Here is a 19,992-nt window from a genome sequence, read left to right as displayed (position 1 = left end):
AGCGGTGCAAATTGGAATTTTACCGGTTTTCAAATTAAGAATGCTGTATGTAAAATTTAACACTGAGAAATGTAATACTTGAAGTATCTTTTTCTTAGCAGGGAAATTACACGCATGTCAAATTGATAAATAAAAATTTTGCTGTTTTCATTTAATGCTCCCTTTGTTATGCAATATTAATCGTCCAAATAAGAGATTTATTCTGATTGAAGCATATGTTATGGTCATATCTATAAATGTACCATTTTTTTAGCCAAAAAGATAGTTAGGGGCACAATGAGATATAAACTATGCGTCTATGCTTAAACAGGCAGCAAAATTCATTTCTATTCATAAGCTTGTACTGAAGGACCTCCAGAAATCTTCAAACGTAGACTTTAGATTATAAAATATCCACATAAATGATGATAGGCTATTAGATACATTTATGAAAAATTCGAGCTATTTTTAAATGCTCTGTATTCTTCATAGAGCTGTCTATATGTCTTAATGCAAAAACATATTGAAGATACTTAAAAGATATTTTCACATTTATATACTGTGCTCATATTACATATTGATGCACACTGGCATACTTGAAGGCACTTTTATTCGCTGATGCTTGAAAAGCACTTTTACGCTGACACTTTTACTTGAATGCACTTTTCTACACTGATATTTTAACATATAATTTCTTTGAACACAATGAAAAGATATTTGCTTGATTCCAAACGAATGAATATTTACATGCGTATATATATTGTACATTGATGAATAATTATATTCTTAAACGCAGTTTACAAGATGATATTTGTAAGCAGTCACTCTCCCTATGCATCGATTATGCAGACAGACAGAGATCACCTGCGCACTCTGCCAGCTTGTTGATGATCTTAGCAAATTTCATTACCAGATGAAAATGTTTAATTAAAGATTTAAGGTTGTACGGTATTTACAGATGGGATAGAGGGGTAAAATTGTCTGCTAAGAGAGCAACTGATAAAGCAGTGATCAGGTTATTTTCTGCTAAGAGAACAACTAATAAAGCAATGATCAGGTTATCCGACTTCACTACAGGTATAGAGATTCGTGCTGCTCACATCATGTTTGTTGAAGTAATGAAGGACAGGATCGTGTCTTGTCATTAATACTCTTAGCTACGATAGAATGATGCAGATGCTAGCATCTGCTAATGAGACATAACAGAGTGAGTAGTGGTCTTATTCGCACCCAATCCATTTGGGCGCTATTTAGTGTGCTTTGCGTTTGAGTACCTTCTGGAGGTATGAGCATGAATAAAGTTCTGGTTGAGAAAAGTGGATAGTTCTAGAAGTGGCTCTTTTGGCAAATCTGCCAGTAGTCTCGTTCTTTCTCAGTTGAAAATGTGCTTTTACAAAGGAGAGCATCATGTTATGATGTTGTTTGCGTAGGTTCCTCTGGATTTCTGTAACTGTGGAAGGAAGCATCGTGATGATTCAGAACGGAGAGAAGAATTGGCTGTCTGTGTAAAGAGCAATGTCCTATAGACTTAACTTATGTCCTATAGACTATAGAGACTTACTTATGTCTTATAGGCTTGAAAGTCCTTGAAACATAATAATAATAATAATTATAGTCATCCTCTAAAAATTGTATTGGTATATTTGCTTGAAGTGTAATGGAGCTATCAACAAGATATTCCGGCTCTGAGCAGTTTCGCAAAAGCCAGTCTGAACAATACTGAACAACTGAAAACGGAGGCAAAATCTTTTGTTTCCAATGGATCCATGCTTGCCTCAATATTTATAGAAGTAAGCGGACTGAAATGCTTAAAAGCGTGAAGCAAGGATTGAACATAAAGAACTCTTACCATTCTACAAAATATTATAACCGTAAACGTTTGAAATTTATATGAAATGGGAAACTTTCTACTTGTATCTTTTCGAAGAACCGTAAAAGCATTTTAGATTTAAAAATAGTTGATAAACCTCGTTTAAGAACAGTTACAGAATTCAAACTTTTTATTAGACATGAATGTCTAGCGACTTTGATTGGTCCATTTCGATTGGTTTGATTGCAGTGGCGTCATTTTGTGGGAAGGTACAAGAGAACTAGAACTAGAAATTTTTTGGATGACAGATTATGTATTTCTGGGGTAAAAATATTTATTATACTAGTAGCATAGATTTGCATCATGAAATGATCGGCATTGCATGGAGTAGTTCAGAAGTTGAACTTGAAGACTTGAAGTAGTTTCAGGAAACTTTCTCTTTTTGAAGTTAATATCAGTATGAAATAAAATGAAATTCTTAATGTTATTTAAGAACCTAATGGGCCCTTCTGTAATGATATTTTCTGACCCATGCAGTAGCAAATTAGTTTTATGTGTTCTTAAGATTCTATAGAACCATATATTAAATCGGAAATAAAAAAATTGTCAAAGAAAAAAGTAAGAATAATAAAAATAAATGAACACATAAATGAACGATCAATCTTAGAGAAAAAAGAAAATATATTGTTATATACATAAAAATTAAAATTAAAAAAATCAGCTTTTAAAATGAAGTTTTAAGTTCTACTATATATTAACTTATAAAATGGGCAAAGAAGTATTCTCAAATATTGTCAGGAAATAATTTTAAACGCCAAATAACTCTTCAACTTTATAGGTAGTTAATGCATGCATTCTTTTGAAAAGAACCGAATTAATAAGTACTATTAGTCGTAAATAGTGTTGCGTGCGTTCGGGTCGTAATAGATTGAATGCACACAGAACCGATGACAGTTTGGTAAAAGATAATTTACCAAAAGAAACACTTCAGATTTCTGGAAATTTCCACAGAAATACTCGTGCAGGTGTTCACAGTATCACAGATTACAATCAGTAGTTACACTTCAATTTACTAAGAACGTTAAACACAACGCAGTGCACAGCTGAAGAGCGAAGTTATAGTGGTGAGTTCTCTCAATACTCGGAACTCATGTTGAGCTAAATAACTGCAACTCCAAACTGATACTCTCTCCAGTATTATTTTGTTTTCCCACGGCTGCCGATGATAGCTGGATAAACTTGTTTTACCAAAAGAAACACTTCCCAGTTCCGGAATTTTCAACCAAAATATTCGTATAGCTCTTCACAGAATACAATCAGTAATTAAATTTCCAACTACTAAGGATGTTACACACAAATTCAATGCAAGGCGCATCTGAAGAGCGAAGCTAACGCAGAGATATCTATACTCCGAACTAACAACTGAGAAATTGATACTCTCTGCTACCTTATATGGTTTTCCGCCTGCCGCCGAGAAATTTCTAGTACTTCTCGAAATTATTGGAAGGCATATGAGAGGCGGTTTTGGTAGCAGTTGCATAAAGGATCAGTAGCAATTATTCGATTACTGTACCCATTACAGTTATACAGGTACCGGACCAAAATGCCGCCAATTGGTTGCCAAGTTTGGGGACTTTTGACGATTTCATGTCAAATTGGGAACAAAAATTAGTCGCCAAAACCGTTGCCAGCTTGGCGATAGATCTCTAATTTGGCGAGATAGCCATTTACTCAATGTTAAATAGACCTGACCCTGTGTTCTTATGTTTCCGGCAGAGCTTCGTTTCTCTCAAGCTTTTCATGCTATAGAATACAAAAAAATCCCAGAATTTTACGTATAATTTCACAAAAATTACAAATTACAATTTATTTACAGAATCAAATTAATCATCTCTCTTATTTTAACCAGTTGCTAAATCTAGTGTCAAACCATTGTATCAGGAAAGAAAAATTTTCCTCTCTCCTGACGTGAGTGGAATAATTTGGGTGCCAGTTAACGCATTTATGCACACTCGAATAATTTGAGCATGTCAACATAGGAAAGGGACGAAAGTATTATTGAAGCAAGAAGAAACTTTGGGCATTTATGAGGAAATTGTCTACTTGTAGTTGTCATGTGAAAAGAGGAAATGAGGCAAATTTCCCAATCTTCGAGGATATCATAAGCTGAAGTGTGCTTCAAGAAGTCAAAAATATCTGAAAGACTCAAATGCAAATTTAAAAAATTTCTTCTCCGCTATTAACAAACTTAGCACAGTAATAAGTCGGGGCAAAGAATCCACTTTTTCTTTTTTTCTTGGGTATATCCGATATTAATAAATAGTTAATAAATTAGCAAAAATATATTGCTTAGGACTATTTCACAACAGCAGGATCTCTTGAAAAATATGGCCTGGATACTGAACACTTTCGGTGAAATCAAATCGCATTTTATTCTAACCTCTAATTTGTTTCAGACCATGAATATTTTGGTTCTTTCGGTCTTAGACACACACACACACACACACACAAAAAAAAAAAAAAAAAAAAAAAAAAAATACGCAGCGAGAAGATATAAAGTAAATTGGACACAAATTGATATGCGTACAGGTTTCGACGGAAAATGCAAAATTTTACATTTTGGCTGCCAATGAATGAACGGTTGTCGCTACAGTGCATCTGATCTGCGCAACTGGCAGGATCTTTAAGAGGAGAAATTACGATTCCAGGTCATAAATTCTTCACGAATTTCATTCCGTGTACTCTGGTAGACAGTAGCTATGCCTCGCGTATAGGTGCGCGATCGATATGCGCAGATGTCAGAATTTGAGAGATGTAGTGTAGTTGGGTAAAAGAAGCGGGTTTGTTTTATCAACAAATAGCTCGACATTTGAGCAGGAGCGATACCGCTATTAGACGATGTTGGCAGGAATGTGTGAACCATGGCCGCACACAGCGTCAAGAAGGAAGCGGTTGGTCTAGAGAAACGACAGAACATGAAGACCGAGCAATCGGAGTATTTTACACTAGTGTTTAATAGAAATTATAAATATGATTTGGAAAAAATGATGATGAGCCGTGTTTTAGAACGATTTTCAATAATTTACTGATAGGCACTTTAAAAGTGAAACTTTTTAACAACTCTTTCATTAAATTATATTGAAGAGAAAAAAGGAGTGAGAATTTTCTCGTGTGAAGTGAAAACTTCGTACTTCACTGGCTCTGAATGTCCTCTGAACGTTATGACTCATCTGTTGAGTGTCTTGGTGATAGTGAAGTGGGAAGGTGTTAAGTGTGAAAGTGGTGAGAACACTTCCTAATGAGGTGGAATGTGTAATAGACTGACAGCTCAGAAAATGAACCAAGAAGATAATCGAAATTTAGTGGAAGAGCTAGTTTAATGTTTTTAGAGTTATTAGCTTACTGTTAATTGTTGCTCTTTTCCCAGAAAAATCCATTTAATTAATAGATAACTTGTGTTTGTGGCTATGGGTGAAACATTTCGAGGGAAATTTAAAAAAAAAAAAAAAAAAAAAAAATGTAATTCCGGAATTCTTTTTGATTGCCAATACCTCTCTCCTCACTATGCAGATTAGTTCTTATTGTAATTATCGCAAATCAGGAAACTTTTCGACACTGCGGGACTATATTATCGTCCTCGCAAATATGTTCTAGTAACTTATAGAAACTAATTAATTCAATTTCTAAAAGCTATAGTAAGTATATTTCTAGAAGCTATAGAAGTCATTTCCAAGCTAACATCCATCGAACGTTTTTGAATACCTATAGTCCAAGTAAAAATTTCATTATTCACTCGAAAGCATAAAACTTTTAGAATCATGTTAACTTCTTTCTTAAGTGGTAAGAGGTGTAGACATAAAACTGACATTTAAACAAGATCGTAGGAAAGAACAGGAAGGTAACATAGGTAGCCGTGTAAGGTATTGATTTTTGGAGGATCGCTGGTTAAGCAGCTCTTCAAAACGATGTTTTTCTGGTGGAACAACAAGGATAATTGCTAAAATGCTAAATTATATTCTTAAGTGTGAAGATGTAGAAACGATTTGATGAACGCCATAAAAAATCTTAAGAATCAATTCGATTTAAAGAAATATGAGAAAGTTCTTGATTCATCCAGGGGACAATAAACTTAAGCACTACCGCTGAGATTAGGTATTTAAGGAAAAGAACCAGTTTCCTGTTCGATGATGAAGAAAATCTTGCACCCGTGTTAAAAACCGTTAGAATTCGATCCAAGAAATGAAAATTCGGTTAAGAAAATTTGTCGAATTTTCAGACGCATAAAATCAGATTTTAAAAAAATTTATTTCTTCATTAAAACAAAGATTTGACTAATTAAGTATGTGAGCTTGCATTTGCTGTTTCTCCAGAAATTTGGTTGGAACTGAAGAAAACTGGGTAAAAGTTTACAATTGGTTATCCCTTGTTTTTTGCCGATTCATTTTTGACGCCAAGATCGGCGCCAGGAAGGCACAATTTCAAGATGGCCGATACACAAAACCAAAATAAGAAGTCAAAGAATTGCACACACTCTGTGTCCATGTACACATCGATCTGTTTTTAAAAAAATCCTAGAATTGCACAAACTAGGCATTTCGCACTGCCTTAAATTTGTCCATGTACACATCAATTTATTTTCATTTAAATAAAATCAGGAAGCTAAAACAAAGTTAAAACTATCATGGTAACCAGAAGTGAGGTTTCTTCGCCAAAATTTAAGAAAAATTGTCGCTAATCGAAGGGGCACCCAATTCTACACTAGAGCCGAAAACTGCAAGCATTTGTAACTTGCTTTGATGCAGGCAACAAAAGAACGTACAGTAGACGGTCATCACTCTAATATTGAAAAGTTGAATATGGAATTACGTAGCTTACAAAATCTCATTGCCTGAGTGGCAAAAAAACAAAAACAAGTTGCTTCCAACCATTCATGCGAAAACTTTTTTCAAGGTATTTGTCCTAAAAATTGATTCTTCATACGAATGTTTTTGACAATTTTGGTATCAGTAACCGTAGCAGAGAGAGGATTTTTTAAATAGTCATATTTACATCCAGACTGGAAGTCTGGACCACCAGATTCCAGTTAAACTCTTACGTACAGATTTCCAGCTAAATCCCTTCCATCTTCACCTGTAGAACGATACTGATTTAGAATTAAAGTACGACAGTATCATCCACAATTACACATAGATACATAACAGATTGCATTTATAATAGATTGTACATATAAAAAACTTTGTATTTTTAGCCCAAAGGGCGTTAGACCAGAAGGGCTATTAATTTCGTTTTGGCATTTTGCGTCGAAAACTTTAAATGTCCTTTTCACTTTTGAAATTGTTGCCACCAAATATTCTCTCTCTGTGTTATATTTAAAGAAATTAAATAATGAAGACTCTGCATAAATGTATGTATGTTTCTCGCATTGTGATAAAACAACGGTACCTAGAACCATCCAATTCTGAATAACGTAATCCTCCACCGAATATGGGCATCTGGAAACCCTAATTTGGAATTTGGAATTTGTTTTAGTATCGATTTCATATTTTGTAACACTTTAACGAATTTTTGATTATTTAACTCAACGATTTCAAAGCGAGCGATGGCAACACTGTACGAAAAAGAAAAAGAAACCTTTTTATCTCCAGTGCGCGAGACCGTGTATTGGAAATTCTAAAGATATGCCCATTTTATAATTATTTTGTTATATTGCTGTTGAATTGAATTTTATGGCTTTGAGTGGGAAGAACATTTATTTAATAAATATAAATAACCTTTATAACTTTCATTTATTAAATAATTAATATATTATTTAATAAATTAAGGTAGCACACAAACCGTTAAAAAACTGCAAAATGCCCATTTGGGAGTAATGTAAAATCTGAAGGTTTTCGCATTGCTTTTTAATTAATATTTTTAATTTTTTAAGGTATACTATGATTTGAAATATTAATATCCTTAATTTATAAGGACCATCAAATGTACTGATCATTTTGGGAGCCAAGAATACTAAAGTCGAGCATTATTTATTAATCTGCATCAGGGTAACCATAATTTCACAGCTTCGATAGAGTTTATCATTTACAATTAGATGTTATGAGCTCTGAAGACGAATGCTGTACAATTGATAAAGCAGCTGCTTTCTTGAATTCATTGATAAATCCAAGGGAATAGTCTTTAAGCCTCCTTTTGAAGATTTTTACGCTATCAACAAAGAAACCGGTTCGGATGATGTAACTGTGATGCGTATGGTTGTAAATCAATTGTATTTCCTTCAGTTCTTTGCTCTTGTAATTCCTTGCAATGTCGTCAAAGCACACGAAAGAGTCTAAGCACTTACTTCAGATTTACTGTAGCTTGTTCAATAATGAGCAGTTAGTATTCCGGCGAAGTTTCAACTGTCCTTACAGAGCATCTATTTTCAGTCATTTTACCTCCGTTATTGAAATGACTGAAAAACAAGTCACCTCAAAGGAATCCCCTGCTGCGGAGTAAACATCTCTAGGGCAATCAGAAATACAAACGGCATAAATAATAATTCAAATTCTGGATTCCGGCAGCGGTAGAATGGTATTTCCTGGAATTTAGAATTTTGAAAGAATTTTTTTTTTTCATTTATTTATGTTGGACTACTAAAGGGTAAATAAATAGTATTTTCATTCGCGTGTTTTTCTTCACTGCATGCTTTTCTTTGACCAAACTTTCCAGGAGGGTGTTTCCAAAGTTCTAGGAATTCGGGTACAATTTTTTTATTTCGTCGATTTTCATCAGCATTACAGTGCATTTTTTTATTATAATCCCCATTTAATTTATCCCAACGAAAAACTAATTTTTTGAGCCGTCCTCAAGGAACTTTTTCAATGTCTCTTCAATCGACTTATTTATAGTATGGTTAAGTTCTCAAATTGAACACTTTGTAAAGATTTTTTTTTTTTTCAAATAAGTTAAAACATGCATTAACAGAAATGTAGGAACAGAATACTCCTCGCAGGCGTTGAACAATTTCTGAGGTTTTCACATCCATTTTCCATAAAAAGAAAATGATTGCTCTTCGAATCTTCCATGGCTGCAAAAACATTGCTAAAAAAGCGCCTGTAACAGTCAAACAAATGAATCGGACCAAACAATGTTGCACGAGATATGGAAAGACTTGTTTCTGGCCCATAGCGCTATCTGTAAGTTTTAGGAACTGAGCTCGCTCTATTCCTAGAGCTTTAGAAACACCCTATGTATTTACTGGTATAATTTTCACCATTCTGCTTAAAATGCATGCACTCATCTAATTTAAAGCTAAAATATTTTGGAAAGATGGTACTGTAATCTTTACGAAGACTGCTCAGCGCTTATGTCAAGTGATTCCAAGATTCCTGAAAAATATTAAAAAAAATGAAGTAAAATAAAGTAAAAAAAAATCTGAAATAGTTCGGATTTTACATCAGGCCTAAAGGGGCGTTCTTTAAAGTTTTGCGTATTACCGATATTTATCAAATATCATACTCTTCGCACTTAAACCACATAAAATTCAATTCAACAATAATATCATAAAATATTTAAAGACAGCATATCTTTAGAATTTTCGCTAGACAGTCTCGCGCGCTGGAGACAAAAATATTTCTTTCCGTACAGTGTTGCCATTGCTCGCTTCGAAATCGTTGAGTTGTTAATCAAAAATTCGTTATATTTTTACAAAATATGAAATAGGTAATAAAACAAATTCAAAATTCAGGCTTCCAGGTGCCCATGTTCAGGTAGAGGATTAAGAATAATTTTACCATTTTTAGCCATTAAGCTACAACGGTCATTAAAAAAAGTACTTGAAAAACTAAAAGTAATAAAAGAATTGCCAACTCTCACATCGACAAGAAAATTGCCAAACATGGTTATTGTAGCTGCAAACAAACAAGCCTTTTTTTTTTTCGGGCGGGGCGAAAGTTTTCTTAGCGATTTCGTTTTAATAAAATAACTGTTATAAAAACATGCTTAGTAAAGGTGCTATAATTTTTATATGAATTTTGTTACTGTACTTTGATGATAGAATAATCAGTAACAATATTCGTTTGCTTAATTTTTTTTAATATAAATCATTACACAACTTATTGTATTGAACATAACGATGCACTTTTATGCTTCAACTGTTGCAGAACTATGATTCATTAAGCAACCTGATGAACTGTGATTTAATTTATGTTGCACATAAAGGCCCAATTTTTTCTCAAATTAAGAAATATGTAAGGTAATACAATTCTGATATCTATATCAAAACTATGTGCGTGTAAGATATGAATATATATAGGAAGTGCATATATATATATATATATGTATACACATATATGTGCGCGTAAGATATGAATATATATAGGATGTTACGGTGAAACACCGAAATCTGGAGAATGTCGACTTTCACCGGTGAATGTCAACATTCACATAGTCTTTTGGTTGTATGTCCGAAATATTTTCCAAATACTCTTATTTCTGACTTACACCGGTCAATGTCGAAATTCACCATGTACTAATGGTGAATGTTGAACATGTAACAATATTAGATTTTCTTCTCCGTAATTCAGTCGCGAATAAACGTACTTGAGACTTGAAATAAGAACTTAAGAACATGAGAACCTAAAACACACAATACATTCAAAATGAGAAAGAAAAATAATATTTATATACGAGTATTAAGTAAGTTAAAAAATTAAGTAAGTTAAAAACTAAATTATACAATACGTTCTAAATAAAATTAAGTAAATAATATAATTAAGTTAAAAACTTACTTATAATAAAATATAATTAAGTAAGTTAAAAACTTACTGTATAATTAAGTAAGTTTTTAACTTATTTAATTATACAGTACGTTCTAAATGAGAAAATAAAATAACAGTAATAAAAACTTACTAAATTATGTGATTCTAATCTTATTTATTGCAACAACTTAAACTATTATAGCACTTTATGACCTCTCTTTTCGACTTTCAGCAGAGCATATCTGTGATTGTCGACATAAACCGGTGAGGGTCCGAATATACAAAAATGTAGTTCAATATTCGATCTTTCACCGACGTATTTGGTGAATGTTGATATTCTCCGGTGAAAGTCGACATTCTCCAATTTCTGTCTTTCACGGTAACATATATATATATCAAAACTATGTGCGTGTAAGATATGAATATATATAGGATGTGTATATATATATGTATGTATATATATATATATATACCAACCAATAATTCCTAAATAGAAAACTTTTCATGTACCATCTCTAAGGAACAGAAATTCAATCAAAACAAAGAATATTAAAAAAAAAATTAGATTAAGAATAGATAATATTATTAATAGAATTAGATTATTAATAGAATTAGATATTAATAGATTAAGAATAGAATTAGATAATAATAGAAAAATTAAATTTTAAACCTCTATTGCTTTAAAAAGATAAAAATCTATAAAGAAAAATCCTTAATTGCAAAAATATTTAAGTATTGAAAAAATAGCTATTGTCATTGATTGCAGATTAATTCACTTATCAAGGGGAATAAACCAATTTACCATCAATTAACAACAACTAAATTAAGTGAGAGTGTTTCGTCTTTCTTCCAAGTAAGCATCAAAAATATGTAAAGCAAATTTAATTTCTAACATTAATTTGCAACAGATCCTTAACTTTCCATTTTAATTTGGCTATTTCTCCATTCTGTCCTAAAAATAGTAACTGCTCATAATGAATTCCTGAACTGCTTCAATTCCTCAGAGATCCATATTATGCAATTACATAACGCTGTTATTCACATATCTTCTTTAGGTACCCGGAGTTCTCCATATGAAAGTCCGACATGAATCAGACTGAAAACTAAGCTTGGACTCGCCGGAAACATCACACAAGCCCACTTTGACGATGTCCACAATGTTCTTTATTTCAGGATAACTGGTGGCGACAGTGAGATGCCTTGAGCGGAGCACATCTGACAGGCCTGCGAGCGTATAGACCAGTGTGTCTCAGACGTCCATACACGGTTTGCCTTGAAACTGTCGTACCTGTGGCTAAAGATATCTGACGGGATAGATTTGATGCTGTACTCCGTCTGCTTCTTTTAGCAGTTACTGCCAAATAACGGTCATCATTCGGCGTTGAAACTCAGGGACAATCTGTACTGTAACGTCTACTGACATTTCGATCATTTTAGAATCATTGCCAAAGCCTACAGATGACACTTTGGGCTGTTCCAAGTTTCTCGGATACTTCCATCTGAGTACTCCCACATTCCTAGCGGCCGATAATTCTACCAAGTAAAAAAATCATCCATATGATCCATATGTCATAACTATTCGGTTGTGGTACTGAGCGACTTACAGAACACTTGTGAACTATTTTACCTCTTTACTACCATTCCTTATATACAGTTCTCCTACACTCTTGTTATTGTGACGTTATATCAGTTTCATCTGATAGTTTCCTGTAATTTGCATATTATTCTCGAAGATGTGTGCGATAATTCAACACGTGAAATTTTTATTTAAAGTTCGATTACCATGTGATTCTGAATTATCCTTAATTTATGGACATGAGTGTGAAATTTTTGGTCTTTGTCAAAAATTAGTTCTAAATTTTTTACTGTATGTCTTTGCTTATAGTTTTCTTTACTTTACATATATTTGTCTAGATGCAAAGCCGTTTTTAAAAAGTGTAATTTTGCTATTTTTTTAAATTATTTATTTCATTTTAGGCTGATTTTTTTCATTTTATCTACCGTATTTGCCAGTGTATAAGACGCACTTTTTTCTTTGAAAATAGGTCTGAAAAACGGGGTGCGTCTTATACGTCGGTACTGCGTCTTATACGTCGATACTCAGTTTGTTTGGAGTTAGCATTTCGCAAGTTTGTGGATGGTCAAAGCTTCATAGGATGCTGTGAAAACAGAGACAGTGGTTAAATCATTTAAGAAGTGTGGCATTAGTAATGCACTGGATGGCACAGAGGACAATTTGTTGTATGAGGAATCAGATGGTGAATTAGAAGAGGTTTCAAGTGACTCTTCATTTAGCTCTGGTGATGAGTGTCTAGGTTTCGACGAAGAAGATTAAAAGGTGTTTTTTCCCAGATAGATTGCGTATTTGCAGAAAGTATTACTTCGTATTTACATTACTTTATATTTAAAATACTGTAAATTCATTTTTAATGATCAGTAATAAAGTTTTATCCTTCAAAAAATGTACATAAAAAAGGGGTGCGTCTTATACGCCGGCCTATAAGATACATTTACCGTTTATCTATCTATACATTACCGTTTTTGCCGGTGTAAAATACGGTAATTTTAGTATTTCGGCGAAGTTTCAACAGACCTTCAAATTTTATTTTTTTAAAGCCTAGATTTTAAAATTTAAATAACATGCTTCATAAATTTTGTTTGACATTCCTTTCCTTAACGTCAATATTATTTGTTTATTATGACATTTTTTCCTTTTACTTTTTCTTTCCGCGTCTAGGTGCTGTGTTTTGTTTTTTAAACTTTAGAAACTGCATAAGACGTAGAAACTGAAAAATTAAAAAATATTTTTAATTATTCTCAGTTGAAATTTTTCGTCCTGAGTTCTTTTAGGGTGTCCTGTTCTGGATGAAATAAGAAATTATGATGAGACCATGGGCATTCCCCCACCCCACCCCGAAAGAAAAGGGGGGAAATATTATGGCATGAACATATAGAAACTCACGTGCCACGCGCTTAGTGCCGGAATGTGATAAGTATTATCGCAATGTCATATCTTGTATATCGAGTTCCGTAGCAGATCGGCGCAATCAAAAACCTCAGAAACCACCAACCTGGAGCATCGTCAAAATACTTCCAACAATTTCTTCCCGAAGCGCTTCCTACCCCGCACAACAAAGCGAGGTGACCTGACGTCACCCCCTCTATCCACACACCTCCCCTCTTTACCTGCTACCCTCCACCGCCTTTCGAAGAAAAAACCAGTTACCTGGCTTCTCCCAAGAACGGAAAGTGAAGTCTTTGCTGCCAGCGTCCAAACGAAAAGTGAGCCGCAAAGAGAAAGGTTGCCCGCAAGGTGGAGAAACAGGAAAGCATGAGGTTGTTGGTTGTAAAGTGAAATTTCCCGCCTTGTACAATATTTCTCGGCCACCTGTTGGATTCTAAGACCGATTGGAGGACGGATTTTTGCCATATAAGGATTTCTTTGCTCACAGAGAGGTAAGTTCGAGTTGAAATTCAATTTCCGTAATTCGAGGCAGATCAGAAAGCGTAAAGCAATCAAAAAAATTTTATTACCATAGTTTTTTGATTTTGGGAAAAAAGGAATGATTTTTCATCTTGAACTTCCATGCTGTCTTACAAATGGTTACCGTAACATTGATATTAAAGTTGTTTGTAAACATTATTAATGGTTATGTGTTAATAGATGTGTTCAAGAAAAGTGATTAAAAGTTTACATTTCAGATTTATATTAGGTTGTAACCTCTGCATGATTCTTTAATTTCCACCATAGCAATTTCATCGTGAACCCAAACTGGAAAAATAAAACTGTGTAGCTCATACAAAAATGCATTTATTTCAAACGGGAACATTTGTTAATCTCTTGAAAACTTCTTTTCGTAAGTGATTTTACAAGATGATAGTGCAACAAATTTTTTAACTATTACTATTCTACGAAAACAAATGTTATGATCATATGATAATTGATTTTTATCTTATAAAAGTAAATGATATAGATCTCTCACCACAAATAATAATAATAATACAAGTTCCCACATGATTAGGAGATTTTATACATTAACGGTGAAATTCTTTTTCACAGTTTTCTAATTAAACGCTGTATATTACTCTGATTTAAACTGTGATCTACGTCACTGGAGGGCTTTGTAATACTGTGATTCATTACTGATGAGATTATCATAAAAATGCTGCTAGACATTCCATGCAATATACCCCGAAAACATCCCATTTGTGATATACCAATTAAACCGTTAAGAGTGTAGAGAATGTCTGTATTCAATAAGTCTTCTTCATAATATATCGTATTTTAGATTGGTAATGTTATCGGCATAGCCTGCTGAAGATCAGTAAAATTCATATAGATAACAGATGCAAAATTACAATCATGATTAATAGACTGGAAAAATGCCCATGCTCTTGAATTGGAAACTAGAATTTTAATCGTGTTAATGAATTTGTTTTCTTAATTATTCTTTTAAGCAAAATTTAGTGATTATTTATTATCCAACATCTTTCTTTCTGAGATCGATCGAAAAATGTGCAGCTGAGAGAAATAGTAATTATTGAGTAATTTAAGACTTTCATTTTCAATGCAACTCTCTCATTGTTTTTGGAATTGTTTTCCTTTATAATTCAGAAACTATTTTTATTTTGTTTTCTTCTCATTTTCACAAACAAAAATAAGAAATGCTACATTTCAAATTCGTTAAAGATTTCAATAGCATTCGAAATTAGTAACATGATTATCTTGGACATAACAGCATTATGAAAAGAATGTATGAGCCAATGGATTCTATATTAAAGTTTATAAATGTATCACTTCGGGAATATAATAAAATAACATGTCTTAAAATAATCAAGTTATATTCATAAATATTAAATGAACATTTTCATGACATTTTTCGAATTGATAAAAGACGATAATCTTATTTTTTATGTCATGCATACATAATGTGAATATTATACTTTCAAAATCTGGTTTTTAAGTTAAAATTTGTACTGAGCTGAGACTTTTCAAGATTTTTGGATCGTGACTTTTGTTACGTTATGGTAGGCTATCATGCATTTATGGAATGTGTTGTCATTCCGCGATACTAAGATCTTTAATTTTCGGTGCACGAGGGTTCGTGCATGGCTACTCACTTTTCAGAGCGTTGTCATTTGTAAAAATTTTAAGACTTTTAATTTATCTTTGAAATTGAATTGATCTTTAAGTGCTTAATAAACTAACTTTAAAAGTAATAAACGCGCTTCTTTATAATTTTAATCTTCATTTGTTTTCTAATAATCTAATTAAGTTATATAACCTGAAATATATTTAATGCATGTTATATCTTAACGTCTAATGATTCTGAACATGTTTCTAACACCGTATATTGCGCTCTTCTGTACAGAACCGTCTGATTTTTAACTTATGGAATAGGTAAAATAGATAACATCCTGCGAGTGAAGATTGCTCGAAGCGTCTAAGGTGAAACGTTTTGGTTGCAGTGTATTATGTATGCTTCTTTCATTTTCATTCTGAAGGCTATTAAATGTTCGAACAATCATTATCTTCCGCTTCACTTAGTTACTAAGTCGAAGACACGAGAGTGATATGTAGAACTTGCCGATGCTTTGTCATTTTTCTAGTTATTAAGTCGAAGACATGAAAGTGAAATGTTGTGTTTCCCCATGCATTGTCGCTTTTCTAAAATTTCTACTGTCATTGTAAATTTTATCTAATTACTTCTTAAATTCCTGTTTTTGACTGAAATATTGTGATCTTGGCTGTTTCGACAACTTATGATCTGCAATGAGCTTCAGTCTTTTACTCAATCCAAAACAGCCTTTTCGAATTCTTGTTTATTTCATTCCCATTCTTATCTATCACTTCGAGTCTAAGAATGATTTTATGGCACTCGAATGTTAAGAATCAATTACACTATGTGTTCATAAATTACGTGACCTTGCCGTATGAAATATCTGCACTAATACACAAAATTCTTAGAAATGATGATTTATGTGCACGTATGTAAGTACATACGTGTTGATTGAATGTAAAAACTACTCAGCGTATTGACTGGGAGTTTTAAAGGTAAGAAATGGACTGAAATAAAATGTCGACCATGAAACTTCATTTCTTTACATGAATTATTTATAAATGCTTGGTTTCTAGTACTTCTGAGTTACAGATTAAAACTACTAAGATCATTACACGTGTTTAAACGTTCATTTTCCATTGGTGGTCCAGAGATACAAGCAGAACAGTCAGAAGAGGCAAGGCTACGATAGATTTAGTGTTCAACAAGGTGTGTAACAAGGAGATGATACACCGTATTATCCTCCTCGAAACATTATGCGTGCGTGCTGGCACGTCGCTCTGAGCTAACAATTACGATGACAACAGCTGACAGCAGATGCTTTTTCCGGTCCTATATAGTTTTTACCTGCCCGCCGAGATATTTCTAGTATTTTCTGCTTCACTAAATTACTGGAAGGCAGGCCGAGTACGGTTACAGGACAACTAAACTCAATTACAGTTATTCAGTTGCAATACCTATATTACGGTGATGCAGGAACCGGATCAAAACGTCGACAAATGTGGCGACTTTTGGAAATTTCTTACCAAATTTGGCGACAAAAATTAGCCGCCGAAACTGTTGCCAGCTTGGCGATATCTCGCCTATTTAACCAGACAGCCATTTACTAATATAGACTTGCCCCTGTATCCTTATTTTTTCGACAGAGAATCGACGGAAAATCTTTCCGACAGAGAATCACAAGAATAATTCATGAAATTTTTGCTGTGAATTCCGTGCTGCCTTATGAGAAATCGTGAAACTCAGTCCGTAAAAAATTCTAACAAAAGGTTTTTCGTGCAGGTAGTTTATATGCATTCGGAACAATTCGTTGCATAGTGAAAATAGAAGGAAGTGTGGGGGGGGGGAGGATTCTGAAGGATAAATTGAAGAAAGTTTCGAAACGGTGAAGTTTATGACAAAAGGATTTATCCTGATAACCTGTAATCATTTTACTTATTCAACATTAAAATAAAAAAATTTTTTTTTTCCTTTTCTAACTATTGCACTTTCGTATCCGCAAGAATAAATGCAAATGTATGCTTTCCTTTGTTTCCTTTGTAGAAATGCTTTTAAAAAACCTTTTCAAATGTGTTATACTATTACATGACATTACATTATCATATAAATCATCATCGACGCGGCCTAGCCCAATAGCCAATTTCCTGAGTACTGCCATTCAACGTGACCTAAAATTTCTACTTCTAACTTCCAAATTATCATTCTTTAATAAAGTTAGTGGTTCAAAACAAATAAACGCTTTTTTTTTAATAATTTTCATTTTCTCATTAGAAAGTTCTTTAGCTGAGTTCTTTTAAAAATTTTATAAACAGTTACATTATGCTATGTCATACTACTACACATCTATTACCTTATCGGTTTGACAATTATTGGCACTGTATTAAATGTAAGACTTTTAATTTTTCTCTTACATGCCTCACATATAGCGGATTTTAAGAGTATTGCCATTCGCCAAAGAATAAGATCTTCAATTAACCGTCCAAATTTATTCAGTTTGCCACTTCTTAACAAATTGAGCAATCAGAATACATACTTAATAATTAAAAATACTTTTTTATTTTTAAAATTTTAAATAATATGCCTAATTCATAATTTTAAAATACATTTAATTTACAACATATGTATTTAAAAATTTCTGTGAATATTTGCTACTACTACTCAGAGTCCGGCTTAGCCTAATCGGGGCCGGAGCAAAAACTTCTTTAGGAGCCCCTCTCTACCTCACTACTTCAGCAATGAGGAATTAAACTCTATGGAGGTATTTAAATTTTTCACCTCATTATAGATATATAACAAGAAATTGACTAGAACCTAAAATAACTAAATTAAATTAAAAATTTAAGCTCCCCCTTTAATGGTCAAACGAAATATCGCTCTGTCCATTTTATTAATTTTCTGACAATTCTATGTCCATCATTTAAAGGATATAGCACACCTGAAGAGCCAAAATTTGACAAAAATGGTATTTAAATTTATAATTAGAAAATGTAAAGTCTTTTTTAGCAATTTAAATTAATTAACGAAAAATACCATAGACAAGTCCTACACAGTTATTTATATTAGAATTTATATTAGAATACTTTCTACAATTATCTTAAACATCTGTCTATAAGAAAAATTCCTAAATCTCATAAACTAAATATTAGTATATTTTTAAATGAAATATATGCAAATTTCTCAATAGTTACTTTCATATGTAGGAGTATTTAATTATTTCTTACATTTATTGCATACAAACAAAACAAACTTCTTTACTTAAGAAAGGTAATTATTTTATCAGTCTCATTTTATTATGATAAATATTGAGACATTAAAGGACGAATATTTATCCTAACAGAATGAAAAATACCCAGAACGAAACCTTATTCAAATTCCAGTAAAAAGATAATTTAAATGTACATGCATTAAAGATAATTTTTACATCCAAAGTGGATATTTATTTATATTTAATTAATTATTGCACGCAAAACTTAAAAAGGTTGGAGAGGAATGCCCTATAATTTTGTTATGTTTTGTCTATGAAAAGCAATGTTATTTTAACTAATTTATTATTTTCTTTCCAATAACTGAATTAAAGATGCATAAAACGATTAACAATGGGATAAGAAAATAATTTTCTTTTAAAATTAAAAAAAAGAAAAGAAACTACATGCTAAAATCATAGCCTTCAGTAAAGTACAATAAAAATTATTAATATAAACCTAAAATTATTAACATAAGCTAACATAAAATAGACGGATTTTATACTGTACTCTTATTTTGTTTAAAAAAAAGTTCATTAAAAAAGGAAACGTAAAATAAACTTTTTATTCGATTTGGGAGCCTCCTCTGATGTTGGAGCCCGGGGCAAATGCCCCTTATGCCCCTGCCTTAGTCAGGCTCCGCTACTACTACTACTACTAGTGTTTGTGTATATAATGTTCATCTGGGATAGAAGCAATCTGAGTGTAGTAATCGCCAAAATATTCCAAATTTGTAATTTATTCCACCCTTCCGCAGTCGATACACCTAGAAATCACCTGCGTCTTCCTTACCTCGTTAATTAAAAGGATTCTTCATTCATAATGTCAAGCGGCAGTTTACGATGCGCCCTTCAACGTGCAGCATTGTCTGTTGACCTAGGGTGGGAAACAGGGAGAGATAATCCCGCCAGTCTCACCGAAGGTCAAGAGCAGTCGAAATCGTTTGCGCGACGCAGTCACCTGCGGGACAACCGTTTTGCTTGGGAGATAGTATCGTAAATAAATGATTTTCTTTTCTAGAAGAGATGAGTCATGATGAAGCGTAAGTGTTCTTCAGATTTTAATTCTATAAATATTATATTTCGGAGTTTTATATCTTTCCTTTCGGCGCGTAAATTAATAAACAGCCATTCCAAAATATTTTTTGTGAAATGTCAGGGCAACTG

General features: G+C 32.8%; 1 protein-coding gene across 3 annotated transcripts in view; it reads left to right on the top strand.

Annotated features, from left to right (window-relative positions):
- Window positions 1-13,747: 13,747 nt before the first annotated feature.
- The window catches only part of LOC118204098 (uncharacterized), a 225,039-nt gene continuing 218,794 nt past the window's right edge, over window positions 13,748-19,992 (top strand). Inside the window, exon 1 of one of the 3 annotated variants that reach the window (XM_085815569.1) lies at window positions 13,748-13,980. Coding sequence is in view for 1 of the 3 variants with exons in the window: in XM_085815575.1 (XP_085671701.1) it covers window positions 19,859-19,868 (10 nt within the window). In the remaining 2 variants the exon portion in view is untranslated. Of the gene's footprint in view, window positions 13,981-19,732; window positions 19,869-19,992 lie in introns of those variants that run through there. The other 2 variants (XM_085815581.1, XM_085815575.1) reach the window with 2 other exon arrangements.

Source organism: Stegodyphus dumicola, chromosome 1 (genome assembly GCF_044657685.1).
Source record: "Stegodyphus dumicola isolate Sdum_Otavi_A_Nest chromosome 1, ASM4465768v1".
NCBI lineage: Eukaryota > Metazoa > Arthropoda > Arachnida > Araneae > Eresidae > Stegodyphus > Stegodyphus dumicola.
The sequence above is the reverse complement of the archived record's forward strand: the minus strand, read 5'-3'. Positions and strand labels throughout refer to the sequence as shown.